This window comes from Heterodontus francisci, unplaced genomic scaffold (genome assembly GCF_036365525.1).
Source record: "Heterodontus francisci isolate sHetFra1 unplaced genomic scaffold, sHetFra1.hap1 HAP1_SCAFFOLD_1576, whole genome shotgun sequence".
Classification (NCBI taxonomy): domain Eukaryota; kingdom Metazoa; phylum Chordata; class Chondrichthyes; order Heterodontiformes; family Heterodontidae; genus Heterodontus; species Heterodontus francisci.
The window spans coordinates 35816-61752 of NW_027141366.1; the positions used below are offsets into that span (position 1 = coordinate 35816).

The 25937-nt window shown below is 40.1% G+C and overlaps 1 protein-coding gene across 1 annotated transcript; it reads right to left on the reverse strand.

Annotated features, from left to right (window-relative positions):
* Positions 1-1281: 1281 nt before the first annotated feature.
* On the reverse strand, positions 1282-25937 carry LOC137362990 (lysosomal acid phosphatase-like). The gene is made up of 5 exons (XM_068027107.1): positions 25804-25937; positions 23106-23197; positions 14676-14779; positions 6598-6773; positions 1282-3476 (listed from the first exon to the last, which is right to left on the reverse strand). Exons 1-5 carry the CDS (start codon positions 25889-25891, stop codon positions 3316-3318), a joined length of 621 nt encoding a protein of 206 aa, XP_067883208.1. The 5' UTR covers positions 25892-25937; the 3' UTR covers positions 1282-3315.

The following is a 25937-nucleotide window of genomic DNA, read 5'->3' on the forward strand; positions in this document are numbered from 1 at the left end:
AAGGTTAACATGCAAGTACATCAAGCAATTAGGAAGGCCAATGGCATGTTGTGCTTTATTGCAAGGGTTTGGACTACAGGAATAAAGAAGTCTTGCTACAATTGTACAGGGTTTTGGTGAGACCACATCTGGAGTACTGTGTGCAGTTTTAGTCTCCATATTTAAGGAAGGATATACTTACAATGGAGGCAGTGCAGCGAAGGTTCACTAGATCGGTCCCTGGAATGAGAGGGTTGTCCTGTGATGAGAGGCTGATTAAATTGGCTCTATTATCACTGGAGTTTGGAAGAATGAGAGGTAAAACATACAAGATTCTGAAGAATCTCGATAGGGTCAACACTGAGAGAATGCTTCTGTTTAGTTGAGAGATACAGCACTGAAACAGGCCCTTCGGCTCACTGAGTCTGTGCCAACCAACAACCACCCATTTATACTAATCCTACATTTAATCCCATATTCCCTACCACATCCCTACCATTCTCCTACCACCTACTACACTAGGGGCAATTTATAATGGCCAATTTACCTATCAACCTGCAAGTCTTTGGCTGTGGGAGGAAACCGGAGCACCAGGCAGAAACCCACGCAGTCACAGGGAGAACTTGCAAACTCCACACAGGCAGTACCCGGAATCGAACCCGGGTGGCTGGAGCTGTGAGGCTGTGGCGCTAACCACTGCGCCACTGGAGAATCTGGAACACGGGGGCAGAGTCTCAGGATAAGGGACCAATCATTTAGGACGGTGTGGAGGAGAAATTTCTTCACTCAAAGGATTGGGAATTTTTGGAATTCTCTACCCCAGAGGGTTGTGGATACTACATTGTTGAATATATTTAAGGCTGGGATAGACAGATTTTTGGTTTCTCAGAGAATCAAAGGATATGGAGAGTGGGTGGGAAAGTGGAATTGAGTCCCAGGATCAAACATGATCATAATGAATGGCAGAGCAGGTTTGAGGGGCTGAAGGGTCCCCTCCTGCTCCTATTTCCTATGTTCTTATGAGGGGCTTTGGAGAGGAGAGATGAGATTGATTGGTGAGGGCCTTGCAATTACTCACTCTGGAGGAGAGGCAAGAGTGAGAGCAGGAGAAAGGGGACTGAGGGTGGAGATATGGCAACTTCAGCTGTTGCTGGTCTTGTAACTGCAGTGGGAGTGAGATAGATGAAACTGCTCTGGTTTCTGGACTGGGATGATGTTATCTGTTATATGTTCTTCTGTGCTAGAACCATTGAATGGTTCTATGATTTTAAACACCATGAATAAATGAAACTCAGTCTGATATACGGGTGGGGAGAAAAATCAAACTTTATTGCACACAACACACAAAAATCACTGAGATTGTCACAGTAGCATTGAGTGATTTCTTATTGCAAGTTATTTTCATAATAGTACAGTAGAGCTCACTGAAATAGAAACAGGAATAGCAGGAGACCATTCAGCCCCTCCAGCCTGATCTGTTATTCAATCAGTTCACGAGTGATTTGGTTCTCACTTCCATTTACGTCTTTGCTCCATATCCCTCGATACCCTTGCCGCATAAAAAATTATCCATTTGTCTCCCGGTATCCACAGCCTTTTTCAGCTGATCAATCTAACAACTTCATACTCACTTTTACAGATACCAGTTTTTTACTTCTAAATTCTCAAACTGCCTTGGTGGGATTGCAACTCCAGGTATCTGGATTACTCATCCAGTAATATAACCGGTAATATGGGCAACTGGTGTTTACAAATCAGAACTGAACAGTATCTGAGAAAGCAGACAGTGGGTTTGAGTGGTAAGGGTTGACATTGGGGACAGGAGGAGGGCAGAGATCTTCACGGAGGCAAGTACAGGTACAGAAGCCTCTCCTTGTGGATCATTCTTTCATGGAAACCTACAACTCCCACACCACTACAACCAAGTACCTGTCAAATGACCAGAGAGTTTTTGCCTCCACTGTCCTAGACCGCCTTGAATGGCCATCTTGTATAAAGTTGGCCAAGCAGAAAGACAGCAAACAGCAGTTAGGTGCAGTTAAAACTCCATCCCTCGATGATATAATCTCTCTAACACTGAATTTAATGGCTTAATACAGCAACAGAACCCATCATCATTATCTCCTGCAGTGTTGGCACGGTCACCTCACTCAAATGGCTCACACATTCCATTTGCGCCAACAAGCTGCGAGCAATGCCAGCGGAGGCACAAGAGCATAAAAAGAATGTGCCATCGGTTCAAATTTCTGCGTCACATCTTGGAAAGTATAGCATCAAAAACAGCATTTCAAAACAAAAAAGCAAGCAAATTATTTTCTGTTGATTTCTAATTGGCCCCAGGACAGGCAGCAGTTAAACCGCCTGAAGAAAGGGAATGGGTTTCACAGTCCCAGCTCGGCACAGGATGAATACATTGTGAATTACTGCAGTGCTGCCCCTAACAGAACAGACGTACCTGACTCACCGAGATCGGCAGGTATTCACTGCAAATTACACTGTGCAAAACACATTGACCCACAGGCCCACCACAGGCCCACCAACTGACCCATAGGTCCTCTCAATGGGAAGGAATGGGGATGTAATCGATCCCATGACACCATTTTGAAGTACAACAGGCATCTTGGCCAATATTTATCCTATAAACATCAAAAAGAAAAATATCTGGTCATTTACGTCATTGCTGATTGTGGGATCTTGCTGTGCTCTCATTACAAAATTGGCTGCAATGACGTTTGGGATGCCCTGAGGCTATGAAATGTGCTATGTAAATGCAAGTCTTTCTTATACATATGATTTTAGTTTATATAGTGGCTCAGTGGAAGAAGCAGCTTTCCTGTAGCCCTGGATATAGGAAAGTATCAATGTGATATACAGCCCCACAGTTATAGGTATGCACTGAATGGACATCACAAGACCTGGTGTCTCTGGGTTATGGCATGTAATAACCTGGGGACTGATGCTGGCTGACTAATGTGTCCATTGGGATGTTTACCCTTTAAAAAGGCCTGCATAACAGTAAAGACAATTGAACAAACTCACCCAGCACCTTGCAGATACTTTTTTTTAAAATCAAGCACCCCCTCTACGACAACACTTTAAACAACACAATTGCCACATTTTCCCCTTGCCTCCCATGGTTTAAGCTCCTATTTTTCAAGCAATGCTCATTTTCTGAAACAAATATGCTCTTTTTTTAAACCACTTTGTGATCCAAGAAGTGGAGTTAAAACCCCTGCTTATCAAACAAATAAAAGCCCATTTAAAGCAAGCAGCCTCCCCTTCCCTCCGGCTTTAGACTGCTCCCAGTCTCATAGCCTTCCTTGTCCTGCGTCCTTCTCAGGCGGCGGCCATTTTCTCACTCGCTTCACTGTCCGAGGCGAGTTTCTGGTAGCCCAGGGGTTGGCCCTTGTCTCGGTACCGGAGCTTCACAAACAGGACAATGAGGAGTAGCAGAAGGCAGGAACCCACTGCCAGGCCCACGAACAGCTCTGCGAGGGCTGTGGGGGAGGGTGGGGGGGTGAGGTGGAAAGAGAGAGAGAGATACACACACTTCAAACAGATACCAATGATGGGGAATGGCAGACACTGCTATCTTATACATTGAGAGACCACGGCATTTATATGATTAACTACAAACCTTCCCCCCCCCCCCACTTGGTCAAAGACTGCACCCTGGTTCACACATGGATAATGATCATTTTAGGGGACAGGTACCTGGTCAAGTCAACACCCTGGAACCTGCTCACCAGCCAGAGTCAGCACTTGGGAAGGAGGGGAAAATGATCTGAATATGTTTAGGATTGCTGCAGCTTCTGATTGTTTTTTTAATAGTGACAAATTCTGGATTTGCACCAACATTTACCCTGGCACAATCCCATCCAAGTCTCATGTAGCACACTATCCCAGTGCCACCCACACCACAAGTTTAATCAGCCCTTCCAACAAGTTGAATGATTTCTTCTCTTCCAAGATGCTGCAAACTGAACTAAATTTTAAATACAATACCCCATTCAAATTGCAGCAATCGATTCCAAAATTCTGTAGATTCTGGAATGGTTCCTGCAGATTGGAAGGTCACAAATGTCACCCCACTATTTAAGAAGGGAGGGAGAGAGAAAACAGGGAATTATAGACCTGTTAGCCTTACATCAGTCATTGGGAAAATGCTAGAATCTATTCTAAAAGATGTGATAAATGGACACTCGGATAATAATGATCTGATTGGGCCTAGTCAACATGGATTTATGAATGGGAAATCATGTTTGACAAACCTGTTGGAGTTTTTTGAGGCTGTTATGAACAGAATTGATAAAGGGCAGTCAGTGGACGTGATGTACTTGGATTTTCAGAAGGCTTTTGATAAAGTCCCCCACAGGTGGTTAGTTAGCAAATTTAAAGAACATGGGATAGGAGGTAATATACTGGCATGGATTAAGGATTGGTTAACAGGCATAAAGCAGAGAGTAGGAATAAACGGGTCATTCTCACGTTGACAGGCTGTGACTAGTGGGGTACCACAGGGATCAGTGCTTGGGCCCCAGCTGTTCACAATATATATCAATGATTTGGATGTGGGAACCAAATGTAATATTTCCAAGTTCGCGGATGACACAAAACTCGGTGGGAATGTGTATTGTGAGGAAGATGCGAAGCAGCTTCAAGGGGATTTGGACAGATTTAGTGACTGGGCAAGAATGTGGCAGATGGAATATAATGTGGAAAAATGTGAAGTTATCCACTTTGGTCGGAGGAACATATGTGTAGAGTATTTCTTAAATGGTAAGAGATTAGGAAGTGTAGATGTACAAAGCGACCTGGGTGTTCTTGTCAATAAGTCTCTGAAAGCTAACATGCAGTTGCAGGAAGCAATTAGGAAGGCTAATGGTATGTTAGCCTTTATCACAAGAGGATTTGAGTACAGGAGCAGTGAAGTCTTGCTTCAATTGTATAGAACCTTGTTTAGACCGCACTTACTGTGTGCAGTTTTGGTCCCCTTACATTGGGAAGGATATTATTGCCAAAGAGCGAGTGCAACGAAAGTTCATCAAACTTGTTCTCAGGATGGCTGGACTGTCCTATGAAGAAAGATTGGGGAAACTGGGCCTGTATTCTCTAGAGTTTCGAAGAATGAGAGGTGATCTCATTGAAACCTACAAAATACTAAAAGGGATAGACAGGGTAGATGCAGCTAAGATGTTTCCCCTGGTTGGGGATTCTAGAACCAGGGGACACAATTTCAAAATAAGGGGGAAGCCACTTAGGACAGAGATGAGGAGAAATTTCTTTACTCAGAGGGTTGTGAATCTTTGGAATTCTCTACCCCAGAGGACTGTGGAAGCTCAGTCATTGAGTATGTTTAAAGCAGAGATTGACAGAGCATGATATATTGTAGGGATAGTATGGGAAAAAGGCATTGAAGTGGATGATCAACCATGATTGTATTGAATGGTGGAGCAGGCTCGATGGGCTGAATAGCCTACTTCTACTCTTACGTTCTTCCTATGTTCCTATAATTCCAGTGGTAACTGCTGTGGACTGGAGCACAAACAAGAGCTCACCTTGATCGGTGCCCAGTATTCCAGAGATCCCATCCCTGATTCATGTGGAAAGAGTGGAACAGTGAAACGAATTGGATATCTCTTTGAACGTGCTGGAACAAGCACGATGGGCCGAATGGTCTCCTTGTGTTTAAAAGACTTTATGATTCAATAATGACCAGAGACAATAGTTAATTTGTTAGTTCATCTCAGACTTTCATTAAACATCCAGCTACATTATTATTGTGATAGAAACATAGAAAATAGGAGCAGGAGTAGGCCATTCGGCCCTTCGAGCCTGCTCCACCATTCATTATGATCATGGCTGATCATCCAACTCAGTAACCTGTTCCCGCTTTCCCCCCATATCCTTTGATCCCTTACACCCCAAGAGCTATATCTAACTCCTTCTTGAAAACATACAATGTTTTGGCCTCAACTACTTTCTGTGGTAGCGAATTCCACAGGCTCACCACTCTCTGGGTGAAGAAATTTCTCCTTGCTTTCCACTGATGACCCATTATTTTGATCCCAGTTTGAGTGGTCTGCTGATGGTCCACTCTTTTGTGAGGGGGGGGGGGGGGGGGTAGGTTGCTGAGATTGTTGACAGTTCTAATGACAAATGGGAAGCATTCAGAAAATCCATGTACAAAGTCAGTCTGAGGAGACAATTTGTTGAGAGAAAGGCAAAAAGGCGTCATCTGTGTACACTTTGAATAATTGCTTCTGGCCTCATCTCTCTCTCTCTCGAGTGTTTAACGTCTACTTACTGAAAGATCAAAGACACATGCTTGAGGAAGACAAAATATACAGTCCTGACTACAAGGGTTTCCATAGATGCCTCCCCCTTCCCCATAAATGATGCTATCATCCAATTAGATGTTGGATCAAGTGTGAGCACTCTTGAACAGAAGATACAGAGACCACTTACAGGACTCACCACTGCTGCTGAAATTGGAGCAGACCTCATATCAGATCGGATGGAGTGACCAATAAGATAGTTTGGGATTTTCCCCTCTGAACTATCAGAGGTCAAGGCTACCTGTCAGTGAAGTTATCAAGTTGTTTTTCAATACTTTACCTATTTGGACACTGCCGCCGTGAACTTGACATTCCTTTACCCAGTTTGCTGGGATTACACTGCTGGTCAAGCTGATGAATTTGCTCAAGGGGCACGTTTTAGTACAGTCTGGCAGAGTGAGAAGGTATGCCTTGGAATCACTCTCATTTCTGTAGTACATCTCCACAGAGAAGGACCTGCAAAAGCATATGCAAGCTTTAGAACAGAAGGCCATTTTACCTTTACTCCCAGTGCTCAAATTAGCCCCCTCTTGAAGGGGTAGATTTTACACAATCCCATTTTTCTCCTCTCTTCCTCCCCCAACACTGGTCCCATTTTCCTCCTCTTTAGAACTGTGTTACTTAGTCTATATTGCCGCTCCCTAATCCTTCTGCCAAAATGCATCACCTCACAGTCCTCTGTATTAAATTCCATCTGCCACTTGTCTGCCCATTCTGATAGCCTATCTATGCCCTGTTGCAGGTGGTTCATATCATACTCGCTGTCTGCCACACCTCCAAGTTTGGTACCAAGAGCAAATATTGAAATTTAACTATGTATTCAAATAATGAAGTCATCTATAAATATCAAAAAATCTGTGGACCTAGAACTGACCCTCCGGTCTGAAAAACAACCATTAACCACGACTTTCCGTTTTCAGTTCTCAAACTAATTTTTTATCCAAGTTGACACTGACCCTCCTATTCCATGAGTCTCAATTCTGCTAACCAGCCTTTTATGTGGTACTTTGTCAAATGCTTTTTTAAAATCCATAAAAACAACATTCATTGCTTTCTCTTCATCAACCTTCTCTGTTACTTCATCAAAACATTTGTCAAGCAAGATCAGCCTTTTATTAGCGCTATCAAGCAGCACTTACTCAGCAACAACCTGCTCGCTGATGCACAGTTTGGGTTCCGCCAAGGTCACTCAGCTTCAGACTTCATTATAGCCTTAGTTCAAACATGGACAAAAGAGCAGAACTCCAGAGGTGAGGTGAGAGTATGGCATCAAGGAGCCGTCGCAAAACTGGAGTCAATGGGAATCAGGCAGAAATCTCTCCATTTGTTGGAGTCATCCCTCGTGCAAAGGAAGATGGTTATGGTTTGTTGGAGGTCAATCATCTCTCTCCCAGGACATCACTGCAGGAGTTCCTCAGGGTAGTGTCCTAGGCCCAACCATCTTCAGCTGCTTCATCAATGACCTTCCTTCAATCATAAGATCAAAAGTGGGGATGTTTGCTGATGATTGCACAATGTTCAGCACCATTCGAGACGCCTGAGATACTGAAGCATTCCATGCCCACATGTAGCAAGACCTGGAGAACATTCAGACTTGGGCTGATAAGTGGCAAGTGACATTTGTGCCACACAAATGCCAGTCAATGACCATCCACAACAACAGAGAATCTAACCATCTCCCCTTGACATTCAATGGCATTTACTATCACCAAATCCCCCACCACCACCATCCTGGGAGTTACCATTGATCAGAAACTTAATTGGACCAGCCACATAAATACTGTAACTACAAGAGCAGGTCAGAGGCTAGGAATTCTGTAGCAAGTAACTCATCTCCTGAATCCTCAAAGCCTGTCCACCATCTACAAGGCACAAGTCAGGAATCTGTTTTGAGCAGGTGGGAAATGGTGTGGGTGGCTTCCACTTTTCACCTCTCAACTGACTGCATGTAATTTTTTAAAACAATAGTGTTTAAGTCCATGAGTGTTTCAGGATCAAATCAACAGACAAATGGCAGTTTTTTTCATAGATTTAAAAAGATAACTATTTATTAAAACAATACCAGAAAATTTTCACAACCTCACCCACTCAAACATTCATACACATTCTCACACGAGAAAAGATTTGACTAGAGGGTAGCATGCAATTAGAGTTCATTTGTAGAAAATAGAGCTCATTTTGAAACCTTCTGGGTATTCTGGGAGGAATTGTTAAATAGTGTTGCAGGCCTGAATGTTTGTTGTCTTGGAACTGATGAAATGTCGCAGACTCCTTTGATTCAATTTCAGTACAAAGTTGGTAGTGGAAGTCCATCGAACCATAGTAAGTTACGATACAGAAAGGGGTCATTCAGTCCATCGTGTGAAATAAAATAACCACCCAATATAATCCCATCTTCCAGCATCTTGGCCGTAGCCTTGCAGGTTACAGCACTTCAGGTGCAGGTCCAGGTACCTTTTAAATGAGTTGAGGGTTTCTGCTTCCACCACTGATCCTGGCAATGAATTCCAGACACCCACATGTCCCCTCTAATCCTTCTATCAATCACCTTAAATCTGTGTCCTGGTTCAATTTTTCAGATGGGGCGTTTTCAAGGTCACCTCGCAATCTCTCTGCCTCAGTAGTTTAATGATGGTGCCGTCAGGGCTTATTGCTTTGCTCAATCAATCTCACAGCTTCTCTGGTTAGAGTGGCTTTCTGGCTCTCTCTCCCAGAGCAGTTACTTCTTTTAAGGTAAAACTTTTCTGGTTCTGGTTTTAATCAGGTGACTCAAGACACCGTCCCTTGGGATATTCATACAATGTCCCAGGGTGTGGGAACCATTGTTACATAATGTGTCTGAATGTGGTCCATTTTGATGAATATATGTTATTTACAGGTTTCTATGATGGCTTCGGAGTCAGTCTGTCTGCAAAAGCTTTTGCTAGCCCAATTTTGATGACAGGAGCTGTTAGTATGGAATGGACTGTTTTACATTGCCTCCTCAAGGCAATTCCAGACGTTAGCGATGGTCCCACCTTCAACAGAAACACGCTGATAGGCAATACAGAAGGGGATCACCTGACTTCTCCTTTCATGTTGCCAGGAAGCAAAGTGTTCATTTTCTTGTAGTTTAGTTCAACAGTTTACCTTTATTTCATAATTCCTCCAGTTCATTTCATATTTTATTACTGTTCCCTCCGTGAGCGTGACAAGTGTGATGGAATACTCTGCAGTACTCTACAGATGCAGCTCCAACAACACTCAAGAAGCTTGACACCATCCAAGACAAGGCAGCCTTCTTGATTGGCACCCCATCCACCACCTTCAACATTCATTCCCTCCACCACCAGCGCACAGTGGCAGCAGTGTGTCGAGTCATAGAGAGATACAGCACTGAAACAGGCCCGTCGACCCACCGAGTCTGTGCTGACCAACAACCATCCATTTATACAAATCCTACGTTAATCCCATATTCCCTACCATAGCCCCACCATTCTCCTACCACCTACCTACACTAGGGGAAATTTACAATGACCAATTTCCCTATCAACCTGCAAGTCTTTGGCTGTGGGAGGAAACTGGAGCACCTGGCGGAAACCCATGTGGTCACAGGGAGAACTTGCAAACTCCGCACAAGCAGAACTGAGCCCGGGTCGCTGGAGCTGTGAGGCTGCGGTGCTAACCACTGCACCACTGTGCCGCCCTTGGTGTACTATCTACAAGATGCTCTGCAGCAACTTGCCAAGGCTCCTTCGACAGCACCTTCCAAACCCGCGACCTCTACCACCTAGAAGGACAAGAGTAGCAAATGCATAGGAACATCACCACCTGCAAGTTCCCCTGCAAGCTGCATACCATCCTGACTTGGAAGCATATCGTCATTCCTTCACTGACACTGGATCAAAAACCTGGAACTCCCTTCTTAACAGCACTGTGGATGTACCTACACCACAGGGATGGTAGCAATTCAAGAAGGTGGCTCACCACCACCTTCTCAAAGGCAATTAGGGATGGGCAATAAATGCTGGTCCACATCCCAAGAACAAATTAAAAAATCTGTACTGGATACCCTTAACTAAATGAAACTTCTCCAAGTGCTGTTGATTTTTTTTTTTTACCTGATTATTGTTTCTAAAACCTTACCCACCACTAATGTTAAACTGACTGGCCTGTAGTTACCAGGCATGTCCTTTCTTGAACAAGGGTGTCAAATTGCCACTTTCCAATCTTCAGGCACCTTCCCCATATCTGGGGAAGATTGGAAAATTATGGCAAGCCCTTCCACTATCTCCACTCCCACTTCTTTTAACAACCTGGGATGCAAGCCAACTGAACCAGGTGACTTATCCATTCTAAGGATAACCAGCATTTCCAGTACATCCTTCCTATCAATTTTCACCTCATCCATTACCTCTACCATCTCTGCTTCTACAAATATTTTGCCAGCATCCTCTTCGTTGGTAAATACCGATACAAAGTACTTATTAAGCCTTGACCTGCTGTGATTGTCCCTAATAGGCCCTACTCCACGTCTCACTACCCACTTACTATTTACATGCTGATAGATGATTTTTGGGCTCCCATTTACCTCAACTGCCATTATATTCTCATATTCTCTCTTTTCCTCTTCACTTTCCCTCTCAACTTATTGTATTTGGCCTGGTTCTCGTTGAAAAATTCAACTAACATGCATCATACGTCCTCTTTTTCAGTTTCTTCATATTCTCTATCTCCTTTGTCATCCAAGGAGCCCTGGCTTTAGTTCTCTTACCTTTCCACCTTCTTGTAATGTACCTAGCCATACCTGAAACATCTCCTGCTTTAAGATCACCCATTATATTTCTATGATTTTTTTCCTAAAGTTTCTATTCCACTTCTGTTTTTCCTGTCAGTCTTTGGTTCCAATTCACCCTGGCTAGATCCCCTCTCATCCCATTGAAGTTAGCGTCTTCCAAAGTAGAAGTTTTATTTTAGATTGTTCCTTGCTCTTCTCCATTACTAATCTAAACCTTATGATGCAATGATCACTCTCACCCAAGTGTTACCCCACAAACACTTGGTCCACCTCATTCCCCAGCACCTGATCCAGCAATGCCTCCTTCCTCGTTGGACCAAGAACATACTGGTCAAGGAAGTTCTCCTGAACACATTTCAGAAATTCCTTTCTCTCCTTACCCTTTGCTCTGAAATTATTCCAATCAATATTTGGGTAATTAAAGTCTCCCAATATCACCACTCTACAGTTCTTGCACGTCTCTGTGATTGCTCTGCAGTTTTGCTGTTCTATCTCCCTCTCACTATTTGGAAGCTTTTAAATTAAGACTAGTAGTATGATCATACCCTTTTTGCTTCACAACCCTAACCATATGGAGTTTGTCTTTGCTCCCTCAAGGACTCCTCCCTTTCTAACACTACAATGTGTCTCCAATCAATACTAAAGCCGCACCTCTCTTTTTCCCTTCCCTATCTTTTCTGAACTCTTTGTATCCTTGAATATTAAGCACCCAGTCCTCACCATTTTAACCACGGTTTTATTATTGCCATTACATCATATTTCCACATGGTTATTTGCGCTTGTAGTTCACCAACCTTATTCACCTCGCTTTGTGCATTTGCAGACATGCATTGTAAACCTGTTTTTGTATTCCTCATCGTCCTTCTTATTCTGCTCCAATATAACACCACCTTGTTCTCTAGTATTATCCAACATTGTCACTCCTTTATGCACCTTATTTCCTCTTTTCTACCCTACCAATTTAGTTGAAACCCTCCCGAACCACACTAGTGAACCTCCCCGCAAGGACATTGTTCCCATTCCTGGTGAGACTCCCCCAGCCCTAGAACTGGTTCCACTGACCCAAGACTCTGAAGCCCTCCCTCCTGCACCATGCTTCAAGCCACACATTGATCCTCCTCATCTTCCTATTTCTACTCTCGCTGGTGCATAGCACTGGAAGTAATCCAGAGATTACTACCCTCAAGGTCCTTTTTAAACTTCCTCCCTTGTTCCTGAAAATCTGACTGTAGGACCTCAATACCTGCCGTTATTATGTCACTGTTACCGACATGTATCATAACTTCTGGCTCACTCCCTGCCCCTTCCAGAATATTCTGCACCCACTCCATGATGTCCATTACCAGGTTTACCAGGGAGGTAACACATCATGCAGGACTGGTGATGATGGTTACAGAAATGCCTGTCTGTCCCCCTAACTATGCAATCTCCTAGAACGACTGCATTTCTACACTTTGCTGTTTCCTCCTGTGCAATCCCTTGCTCATTAGTGCCCTGGTCTGAACTGCTCTCCTTCAAAGTGTTTAAACCCTCTCAACAGCACTAGCAAACCGCCTTGCCAGGACATTGGTCCAGTTCTGTTGAGGTGCAACCCATCCGGCCTGGATAAGTTCCACCTCCCCCAGAACCAGTCCCAATGTCCCAGAAATCTATAGTTTCCCTCCTGCATCATCTCTCCAGCTATCTGCTCTGTTCTCCTATTGCTATACCCACTAGCATGTGGCAGGTAATTTAAACCAATATTTTACATCGGTCTTCAATAATAGATGAGCAAGGTGTAAATGGGAAGGAGGAACTTGTAACAATCTCCATCATGAGGGAAAAGGTGCTGGACAAACTGATGGGACTAAAGGGAGACAAGTCGCCAGGACCTGATGGCCTGCATCCAAGGGTTTTAAAAGAAGTGGCTGCAGAGATATTGGAGGCATTGGTCATAATATACCAAAACTCACTGGATTCCGGTAGGGTACCAGCGGATTGGAAAACCGCTAATGTGACATCCCTGTTCAAAAAAGGAGGGAGACAGAAAGCAGGAAACTATAGCTTAACATCAGTCATTGGGAAAATGCTAGAGTCCATTATTAAGGAAGAAATAGCAGGACATTGAGAAAAACATAATGCAATCAAACAGAGCCAACATGGTTTTATGAAAGGGAAATCATGTTTGACAAATTTGTTAGAGTTCTTTGAGGATATAACAAGCAGAGTGGATAAAGGGGAACCAGTAGATGTGGTGCATTTGGATTTTCGGAAGGTGTTTGATAGGTGCCACATAAAAGGTTATTGCACAAAATAAAAGCTCAGGGTATTGGGGGTAATGTGTTGGCATGGATTGAGGATTGGGTAACACACAGAAGGCAGAGAGTCGAGATCAATGGGTTTTTTTCAGGTTGGAAAGCCGTAACTAGTAGGGTGCCGCAAGGATCGGTCCTAGGGCCTCAACTATTTACTATCTATATTAATTACTTAGAGGAAGGGACAGAGTGTGGTACATCCAAATTTGCTGATGATACAAAAATAGGTGGGAAGGCATGTTGTGATGAGGACACAAAGAATCTACAAAGGGATATAGATAGGTTAAGTGAGTGGGCAAAAACTTGGCAGATGGTGTTCAATGTGGAAAAGTGTGAGGTAATCCACTTTAGTAGGAAGAATAAAAAGGCAGATTATTATTTAGATGGAGAAAGACCACAAAATACTGCAGTACAGAGGGATCTGGGTGTTCTTGTACATTAAACACAAAAGGTCAGCTTGCAGGTGCAGAAAGTAATTAGGAAGGTGAATGGCTTGACTGCCTGTCAGTCACCCATTCCTTCTCTACCTGCACGTTCTCAAGCTGCAGGCTGACAGCATCCAGAAACATACTATCCATGTAGCTTTCAGCCACGTTGATGCATCACAATGACACTAGCTGCTGCTCAAGCTCCACAGGGCATTCACAGTCACTATCCCCACACTGACCCGTCTCTGGGAGGGTCTGGTTTCACGGTCACTGTCCCCACACTGACCCGTCTCTGGGAGGGTCTGGTTTCACGGTCACTGTCCCCACACTGACCCGTCTCTGGGAGGGTCTGGTTTCACGGTCACTGTCCCCACACTGACCCGTCTCTGGGAGGGTCTGGTTTCACGGTCACTGTCCGCACACTGACCCGTCTCTGGGAGGGTCTGGTTTCACGGTCACTGTCCCCACACTGACCCGTCTCTGGGAGGGTCTGGTTTCACGGTCACTGTCCGCACACTGACCCGTCTCTGGGAGGGTCTGGTTTCACGGTCACTGTCCGCACACTGACCCGTCTCTGGAGAGTCTGTTTTCACAGTAACTGACTCGTCTCTGGTGTCACAATAACTGCTCCCAAACTAAAGCAAACATTTTGATATATCAAAGGGCCTGCCAGCATCCTGACTATTTTGGTTTGCACAAGGAATGAGAACCAAGACGTGTGGGCCTAGTTTTAATGGATGCAGATCCTGCTCTAGAGTTGAATGGACAGAAGAGACCAATGACGTACAGAGTCCTGGTGAAAATAAGCCTGAACAGTAATACACAGGGCAGATGTTTTTAACACAGTGTCAGAACTTACCCATCATTCTCCTGGTACAGCTCAAATATATGGCAAGCAGCATACGGTGGAGCAAGGCTGTAAACATTCAGAGCCATTTGAAGAGCCATGATTGTTGAGTCGTGCTGGATCAGGGAGCAAATTTAGAATGATTCAGAATTATTCAAATGAGCTACATGCAAGCACAAACAAAAATACAAACATCAATCGTGTTGTCGTATTTCATACCATCAATCGTGGCAGTGCGCTTAATACCGTCCATCGTGGCGATGGATTTAATACCGATTATAGTGTATTTAAAACTGTCAACCGCGGTGTACTTAATACTGTTAATCGCGGTATATTCAATACTATTGATCACATTGTATTTAATACTGTCGATCGCGATGTATTTATTGCTGTTGGTGTCAGTGTATTTAATATTGTTGATCGCGGTGTATTTATTGCTGTTGGTGTCAGTGTATTTAATATTGTTGATCGCGGTGTATTTATTGCTGTTGGTCGATGTGTATTTAATACTGTCAATCTCAGCGTATTTATTGTCGTTGGTCGTGGTGTATTTATTACTGTCGATCGTGGTGTATTTAATACAGTCGATCGCGGTGTATTTAATACAGTCGATCGCGGTGTATTTAATACAGTCGATCACGGTGTATTTAATACAGTCGATCGCGGTGTATTTAATACTGTCGATCGCGGTGTATTTAATACTGTCGATCGCGGTGTATTTAATACTGTCGATCGCGGTGTATTTAATACTGTCGATCGCGGTGTATTTAATACTGTCGATCGCGGTGTATTTAATACTGTCGATCGCGGTGTATTTAATACTGTCGATCGCGGTGTATTTAATACTGTCGATCGCGGTGTATTTAATACTGTCGATCGCGGTGTATTTAATACAGTTGATCACGGTGTATTTAATACTGTCGATCGCGGTGTATTTAATACTGTCGATCGCGGTGTATTTAATACTGTCGATCGCGGTGTATTTAATACTGTCGATCGCGGTGTATTTAATACTGTTGGTTGTAGTGCATTTAATACCGTTGATCACGGTGTATTTCATACTGTCGATCACGGTGTATTTATTGCTGTTGGTTGCAGTGTATTCAATACTGTTGATCGCAGTGTATTTAATACTGTTGATCATGGTGTATTTATTGCTGTTGGTTGCAGTGTATTTAACACCATTGATCACAGTGTATTTATTGCTGTTGGTAGCAGTGTATTTAACACCATTGATCACAGTATATTTAATACCGTTGATCACAGTATATTTAATATCGTTGATCACAGTATATTTAATATCACTGATCACAGTGTATTTAATATCGTTGATCACAGTATATTTAATATCACTGATCACAGTATATTTAATATCACTGATCACAGTATATTTAATATCACTGATCACAGTATATTTAATATCGTTGATCACAGTATATTTAATATCACTGATCACAGTGTATTTAATATCACTGATCACAGTGTATTTAATATCATTGATCACAGTGTATTTAATATCGTTGATCACAGTGTACTTAATATCATTGATCACAGTGTATTTAATATCACTGATCACAGTGTATTTAATATCATTGATCACAGTATATTTAATATCACTGATCACAGTATATTCAATATCATTGATCACAGTATGTTTAATATCACTGATCACAGTATATTTAATATCACTGATCACAGTGTATTTAATATCACTGATCACAGTATATTTAATATCACTGATCACAGTGTATTTAATATCACTGATCACAGTGTATTTAATATCATTGATCACAGTATGTTTAATATCATTGATCACAGTATATTTAATATCATTGATCACAGTGTATTTAATATCATTGATCACAGTATGTTTAATATCACTGATCACAGTGTATTTAATATCATTGATCACAGTATGTTTAATATCACTGATCACAGTATATTTAATATCATTGATCACAGTGTATTTAATATCATTGATCACAGTATGTTTAATATCACTGATCACAGTGTATTTAATATCACTGATCACAGTATATTTAATATCACTGATCACAGTGTATTTAATATCACTGATCACAGTGTATTTAATATCACTGATCACAGTATATTCAATATCATTGATCACAGTATGTTTAATATCATTGATCACAGTATATTTAATATCATTGATCACAGTGTATTTAATATCATTGATCACAGTATGTTTAATATCACTGATCACAGTGTATTTAATATCATTGATCACAGTATGTTTAATATCACTGATCACAGTATATTTAATATCACTGATCACAGTGTATTTAATATCATTGATCACAGTATATTTAATATCATTGATCACAGTATATTTAATATCATTGATCACAGTGTATTTAATATCATTGATCACAGTGTATTTAATATCATTGATCACAGTATGTTTAATATCACTGATCACAGTATATTTAATATCACTGATCACAGTGTATTTAATATCATTGATCACAGTATGTTTAATATCACTGATCACAGTATATTTAATATCACTGATCACAGTATATTTAATATCATTGATCACAGTATATTTAATACCATTGATCACAGTATGTTTAATATCATTGATCACAGTATATTTAATATCATTGATCACAGTATATTTAATATCACTGATCACAGTATATTTAATATCATTGATCACAGTATATTTAATATCACTGATCACAGTATATTTAATATCATTGATCACAGTATATTTAATATCACTGATCACAGTATATTTAATATCACTGATCACAGTATATTTAATATCACTGATCACAGTATATTTAATATCACTGATCACAGTGTATTTAATATCACTGATCACAGTATATTTAATATCATTGATCACAGTATGTTTAATATCATTGATCACAGTATGTTTAATATCATTGATCACAGTATATTTAATATCACTGATCACAGTATGTTTAATACCATTGATCACAGTATGTTTAATATCATTGATCACAGTATATTTAATACCATTGATCACAGTATATTTAATATCACTGATCACAGTGTATTTAATATCATTGATCACAGTATGTTGAATATCATTGATCACAGTGTATTTAATATCATTGATCACAGTATGTTTAATATCACTGATCACAGTATATTTAATATCACTGATCACAGTATATTTAATATCATTGATCACAGTATATTTAATATCACTGATCACAGTATATTTAATATCACTGATCACAGTATGTTGAATATCACTGATCACAGTGTATTTAATATCATTGATCACAGTATGTTTAATATCACTGATCACAGTATATTTAATATCACTGATCACAGTGTATTTAATATCATTGATCACAGTATATTTAATACCATTGATCACAGTATGTTTAATATCATTGATCACAGTATATTTAATATCATTGATCACAGTATATTTAATATCACTGATCACAGTATATTTAATATCATTGATCACAGTGTATTTAATATCATTGATCACAGTGTATTTAATATCATTGATCACAGTGTATTTAATATCGCTGATCACAGTGTATTTAATATCATTGATCACAGTGTATTTAATATCATTGATCACAGTGTATTTAATATCGCTGATCACAGTGTATTTAATATCGTTGATCACAGTGTATTTAATATCACTGATCACAGTATATTTAATATCATTGATCACAGTGTATTTAATATCATTGATCACAGTGTATTTAATATCATTGATCACAGTATATTTAAGATCATTGATCACAGTATGTTTAATATCATTGATCACAGTATGTTTAATATCATTGATCACAGTATATTTAATATCACTGATCACAGTGTATTTAATATCACTGATCACAGTATATTTAATATCATTGATCACAGTGTATTTAATATCATTGATCACAGTGTATTTAATATCATTGATCACAGTGTATTTAATATCGCTGATCACAGTGTATTTAATATCGTTGATCACAGTGTATTTAATATCACTGATCACAGTATATTTAATATCATTGATCACAGTGTATTTAATATCATTGATCACAGTGTATTTAATATCATTGATCACAGTATATTTAATATCATTGATCACAGTATGTTTAATATCATTGATCACAGTATGTTTAATATCATTGATCACAGTATGTTTAATATCATTGATCACAGTGTATTTAATATCACTGATCACAGTATATTTAATACCATTGATCACAGTATATTTAATATCACTGATCACAGTATATTTAATACCATTGATCACAGTATATTTAATATCATTGATCACAGTATATTTAATACCATTGATCACAGTATATTTAATACCATTGATCACAGTGTATTTAATACCATTGATCACAGTGTATTTAATATCACTGATCACAGTGTATTTAATACCATTGATCACAGTATATTTAATACCATTGATCACAGTGTATTTAATACCATTGATCACAGTATATTTAATACCATTGATCACAGTGTATTTAATACCATTGATCACAGTGTATTTAATATCACTGATCACAGTGTATTTAATACCATTGATCACAGTATATTTAATACCATTGATCACAGTGTATTTAATATCACTGATCACAGTGTATTTAATACCATTGATCACAGTATATTTAATACCATTGATCACAGTGTATTTAATACCATTGATCACAGTATATTTAATATCATTGATCACAGTATGTTTAATATCATTGATCACAGTATATTTAATACCATTGATCACAGTATATTTAATACCATTGATCACAGTATATTTAATATCATTGATCACAGTATGTTTAATATCATTGATCACAGTATATTTAATATCACTGATCACAGTATATTTAATACCATTGATCACAGTGTATTTAATACCATTGATCACAGTGTATTTAATACCATTGATCACAGTGTATTTAATACCATTGATCACAGTGTATTTAATATCATTGATCACAGTGTATTTAATATCACTGATCACAGTATATTTAATACCATTGATCACAGTATATTTAATACCATTGATCACAGTATGTTTAATATCATTGATCACAGTATATTTAATATCACTGATCACAGTATATTTAATACCATTGATCACAGTGTATTTAATATCATTGATCACAGTATATTTAATACCATTGATCACAGTATATTTAATACCATTGATCACAGTATATTTAATACCATTGATCACAGTATATTTAATATCATTGATCACAGTATGTTTAATATCATTGATCACAGTATATTTAATACCATTGATCACAGTATATTTAATACCATTGATCACAGTATATTTAATATCATTGATCACAGTATGTTTAATATCATTGATCACAGTATATTTAATATCACTGATCACAGTATATTTAATACCATTGATCACAGTGTATTTAATACCATTGATCACAGTGTATTTAATACCATTGATCACAGTGTATTTAATACCATTGATCACAGTGTATTTAATATCATTGATCACAGTGTATTTAATATCACTGATCACAGTATATTTAATACCATTGATCACAGTATATTTAATACCATTGATCACAGTATATTTAATATCATTGATCACAGTATATTTAATACCATTGATCACAGTATATTTAATATCATTGATCACAGTATGTTTAATATCACTGATCACAGTATATTTAATACCATTGATCACAGTATATTTAATACCATTGATCACAGTATATTTAATATCATTGATCACAGTATATTTAATACCATTGATCACAGTATATTTAATATCATTGATCACAGTATGTTTAATATCATTGATCACAGTATATTTAATACCATTGATCACAGTGTATTTAATACCATTGATCACAGTGTATTTAATACCATTGATCACAGTGTATTTAATATCACTGATCACAGTATATTTAATACCATTGATCACAGTATATTTAATATCATTGATCACAGTATATTTAATACCATTGATCACAGTATATTTAATACCATTGATCACAGTATATTTAATACCATTGATCACAGTGTATTTAATATCATTGATCACAGTGTATTTAATATCACTGATCACAGTATATTTAATACCATTGATCACAGTATATTTAATACCATTGATCACAGTATATTTAATATCATTGATCACAGTATATTTAATACCATTGATCACAGTATATTTAATATCATTGATCACAGTATGTTTAATATCATTGATCACAGTATATTTAATACCATTGATCACAGTGTATTTAATACCATTGATCACAGTGTATTTAATACCATTGATCACAGTGTATTTAATATCACTGATCACAGTATATTTAATACCATTGATCACAGTATATTTAATATCATTGATCACAGTGTATTTAATATCACTGATCACAGTATATTTAATACCATTGATCACAGTATATTTAATATCATTGATCACAGTATATTTAATACCATTGATCACAGTATATTTAATACCATTGATCACAGTATATTTAATATCATTGATCACAGTATATTTAATACCATTGATCACAGTGTATTTAATATCATTGATCACAGTGTATTTAATATCACTGATCACAGTATATTTAATACCATTGATCACAGTATATTTAATATCATTGATCACAGTGTATTTAATATCACTGATCACAGTATATTTAATACCATTGATCACAGTATATTTAATATCATTGATCACAGTATGTTTAATATCATTGATCACAGTGTATTTAATATCATCTTTCTTTTGGGCCTCCTTATCTCGAGAGACAATGGATACGCGCCTGGAGGTGGTCAGTGGTTTGTGAAGCAGCGCCTGGAGTGGCTATAAAGGCCAATTCTGGAGTGACAGGCTCTTCCACAGGTGCTGCAGAGAAATTTGTTTGTTGGGGCTGTTGCACAGTTGGCTCTCCCCTTGCGCCTCTGTCTTTTTTCCTGCCAACTACTAAGTCTCTTCGACTCGCCACAATTTAGCCCTGTCTTTATGGCTGCCCGCCAGCTCTGGCGAATGCTGGCAACTGACTCCCACGACTTGTGATCAATGTCACACGATTTCATGTCGCGTTTGCAGACGTCTTTATAACGGAGACATGGACGGCCGGTGGGTCTGATACCAGTGGCGAGCTCGCTGTACAATGTGTCTTTGGGGATCCTGCCATCTTCCATGCGGCTCACATGGCCAAGCCATCTCAAGCGCCGCTGACTCAGTAGTGTGTATAAGCTGGGGATGTTGGCCGCTTCAAGGACTTCTGTGTTGGAGATATAGTCCTGCCACCTGATGCCAAGTATTCTCCGAAGGCAGCGAAGATGGAATGAATTGAGACGTCGCTCTTGGCTGGCATACGTTGTCCAGGCCTCGCTGCCGTAGATATATTTAATATCATTGATCACAGTGTATTTAATATCACTGATCACAGTATATTTAATACCATTGATCACAGTATATTTAATATCATTGATCACAGTATATTTAATACCATTGATCACAGTATATTTAATACCATTGATCACAGTATATTTAATATCATTGATCACAGTATATTTAATACCATTGATCACAGTGTATTTAATATCATTGATCACAGTGTATTTAATATCACTGATCACAGTATATTTAATACCATTGATCACAGTATATTTAATATCATTGATCACAGTGTATTTAATATCACTGATCACAGTATATTTAATACCATTGATCACAGTATATTTAATATCATTGATCACAGTATGTTTAATATCATTGATCACAGTGTATTTAATATCATTGATCACAGTGTATTTAATATCACTGATCACAGTATATTTAATACCATTGATCACAGTATATTTAATATCATTGATCACAGTATATTTAATATCATTGATCACAGTATATTTAATATCGTTGATCACAGTATGTTTAATATCATTGATCACAGTATGTTTAATATCATTGATCACAGTATATTTAATATCACTGATCACAGTATATTTAATATCACTGATCACAGTGTATTTAATATCATTGATCACAGTATATTTAATATCTTTGATCACAGTATATTTAATACCATTGATCACAGTATATTTAATATCATTGATCACAGTGTATTTAATATCTTTGATCACAGTATATTTAATACCATTGATCACCGTGTATTTAATACAGTTGATTGCAATGTGTTTAATACTGTCAATTGCGGTGTATTAATATCATCCAATCACGGCAGTGTATGTAATACAGTTGATCGTTGACCATGCTGTTGTATTGAATACTGACTAAGGTGTCAGTATTAAATACAATGAAATGTTGCATTGTATATACTCCTGTTGATCATTGTATTTAACACTGTCGATCATGGTGCAGTTAATACTATTGACTATTGCATATTCAATACTATTGCTTGTGTTTAATACAATCAATCATTTATATTCAATAGCTTTGACTGTGAATAATCTCAGATGACTCACCGCTGAGTACATGATCATTTTGAGCCGGGGAGTGGGAGTGGACTCATTTATCGCTTGAGCCATGTTTTGGAGGATTTTTTTGAGAAGCACGCCTGCAACAAGAACAAAGCAATAGACACAAAATAAAGGAACAGGAGGCAAACGCAGGAGCTCACACTACAACATAAACAATACTGGCTGCTTAATAGAGTTATTGAGCGACAGCACTCTGATTGTGATTGCATTGTATTGTCCCAATCAGAGACCGGTCAGTGTGGGGACAGTGTCTGTGAAACAAGACCCTCCTCCCAGAGACTGGTCAGTGTGGGGACAGTTACTGTGAAACCAGACCCTCCTCCCAGAGACTGGTCAGTGTGGGGACAGTGACTGTGAAACCAGACCCTCCTCCCAGAGATGGGTCAGTGAGGGGACAGTGACTGTGAAACCAGACCCTCCTCCCAGAGACTGGTCAGTGTGGGGACAGTTACCGTGAAACAAGACCCTCCTCCCAGAGACTGGTCAGTGTGGGGACAGTGACTGTGAAACCAGACCCTCCTCCCAGAGATGGGTCAGTGAGGGGACAGTGACTGTGAAACCAGACCCTCCTCCCAGAGACTGGTCAGTGTGGGGACAGTTACCGTGAAACAAGACCCTCCTCCCAGAGACTGGTCAGTGTGGGGACAGTGACTGTGAAACCAGACCCTCCTCCCAGAGATGGGTCTTTGTGGGGACAGTTACTGTGAAACCAGACCCTCCTCCCAGAGACTGGTCAGTGTGGGGACAGTCACCGTGAAACCAGACCCTCCTCCTAGAGACTGGTCAGTGTGGGGACAGTGACTGTGAAACCAGACCCTCCTCCCAGAGACTGGTCAGTGTAGGGACAGTCACTGTGAAACCAGACCCTCCTCCCAGAGACTGGTCAGTGTGGGGACAGTTACTGTGAAACCAGACCCTCCTCCCAGAGACTGGTCAGTGTGGGGACAGTGACTGTGAAACCAGACCCTCCTCCCAGAGATGGGTCAGTGTGGGGACAGTCACCATAAAACCAGACCCTCCTCCCAGAGATGGGTCAGTGTGGGGACAGTCACCGTGAAACTAGACCCTCCTCCCAGAGATGGGTCAGTGTGGGGACAGTCACCGTGAAACCAGACCCTCCTCCCAGAGACTGGTCAGTGTGGGGACAGTCACCGTGAAACCAGACCCTCCTCCCAGAGACTGGTCAGTGTGGGGGGGACAGTGACTATGAAACCAGACCCTGCTCCCAGAGACCGGTCAGTGTGGGGACAGTGACTGTGAAACCAGACCCTCCTCCCAGAGACTGGTCAGTGTGGGGACAGTGACTGTGAAACCAGACCCTCCTCCCAGAGACTGGTCAGTGTGGGGACAGTGACTGTGAAACCAGACCCTCCTCCCAGAGATGAGTCAGTGAGGGGACAGTGACTGTGAAACAAGACCCTCCTCCCAGAGATGGGTCAGTGAGGGGACAGTCACCGTGAAACCAGACCCTCCTCCCAGAGACTGGTCAGTGAGGGGACAGTCACCGTGAAACCAGACCCTCCTCCCAGAGACTGGTCAGTGAGGGGACAGTGACTGTGAAACCAGACCCTCCTCCCAGAGACTGGTCAGTGAGGGGACAGTGACTGTGAAACCAGACCCTCCTCCCAGAGACAGGTCAGTGAGGGGACAGTCACCATAAAACCAGACCCTCCTCCCAGAGACAGGTCAGTGAGGGGACATAGGAACAGGAGGAAGCCATTTCGCCTCTCAAGCCTGTTCCACCATTTAATGAAATCATGGTTCAGTTGTGGCCTCACTCCATATACCCACCTTTGCCCCATATCCCCGACTACCTTTGGTAAATACAAAATTATCAATTTCAGATTTAAAATTTACCATGGATCCAGCATCAATTGCTGTTTGCAGACGAGAGTTCCAAACTTCGACTACCCTTTGTGAACAGAAATGGTTTCTAATTTCATTTCTGAAAGGTCTGTCTCTAATTTTCAGCCTATGTCCCCCTCGTCCTGGACTCCCCAACCAGTGGAGACAGTTTTTCTCAATCTACCCTAGCTGTTCCTCTTAATATCTTGAAAATTTCGATCAAATCACCCCAAAACCGTCTAAATTCCAAGAATACAACCCTAGTTTGTGTAATCTATCCTCATAATTTAACCCTGGGGCATGTAGATATCATCCTGGTAAACCTACACTGCTCTCCCTCCAAGGCCAATATATCCTTCCGAAGGTTTGGTACCCAGAATAGCTCACAGTCACTCCAGGTTCTCTTGGCCACCTTACTTTAACATGCATAATTTTCAAATCTCAAGGGCATCTGCAATATTCGCACCTATTTCCTATAAAACCCCGGATGGAAACCATCTGGTCCTGGGGCCTGGTCTCTCTTTAATGCCATTACTTTCTTCATTACTGTTACTTTGCTGACATTAACTTTGTTGAAACCCTGTCCCTGATTCAATATTGGTTTCCTCAAGATATCTGCAATGCTGACTGTTTCTTTTGTAAATACTATCACACAGTAATTATTCAGCATTTCTGTCATTTCTTGATTTTCATTGACAATATCACTGTGGCGACAGTTAGTGTTACTGAGGAAACTGATGCTTCTTCCTGAGACGGGTCAACGTGAGGATGGTCATCTTCTGTCTTTCTCCATCTTGCCCTCTCTAGGCCCCACCTCAAACCACCAGGCTTCACTCACCCCCTTGGAGCCGTGATTTCTCCTGTGATTGGTAGAATCCATAGCTGGTTTGGACAGAGAATTCCTTCAGTTGTCTCATAGTCTCCATCACTTCTGGTGTCACCCACCCTGGCAGAGTGAAGTTGTGAACTTGC

Excerpts from the sequence above, each read along its gene's own strand:
- LOC137362990 (XM_068027107.1), bottom strand. The coding sequence starts at position 25,891 with ATGGAGACTATGAGACAACTGAAGGAATTCTCTGTCCAAACCAGCTAT. Across the intron at positions 23,198-25,803 it reads GAAATCACGGCTCCAAGGGG|GCGTGCTTCTCAAAAAAATC; the intron begins GTGAGTGAAGCC and ends TTCTTGTTGCAG. Across the intron at positions 6,774-14,675 it reads CTGTACCAGGAGAATGATGG|GTCCTTCTCTGTGGAGATGT; the intron begins GTAAGTTCTGAC and ends ATGCTTTTGCAG.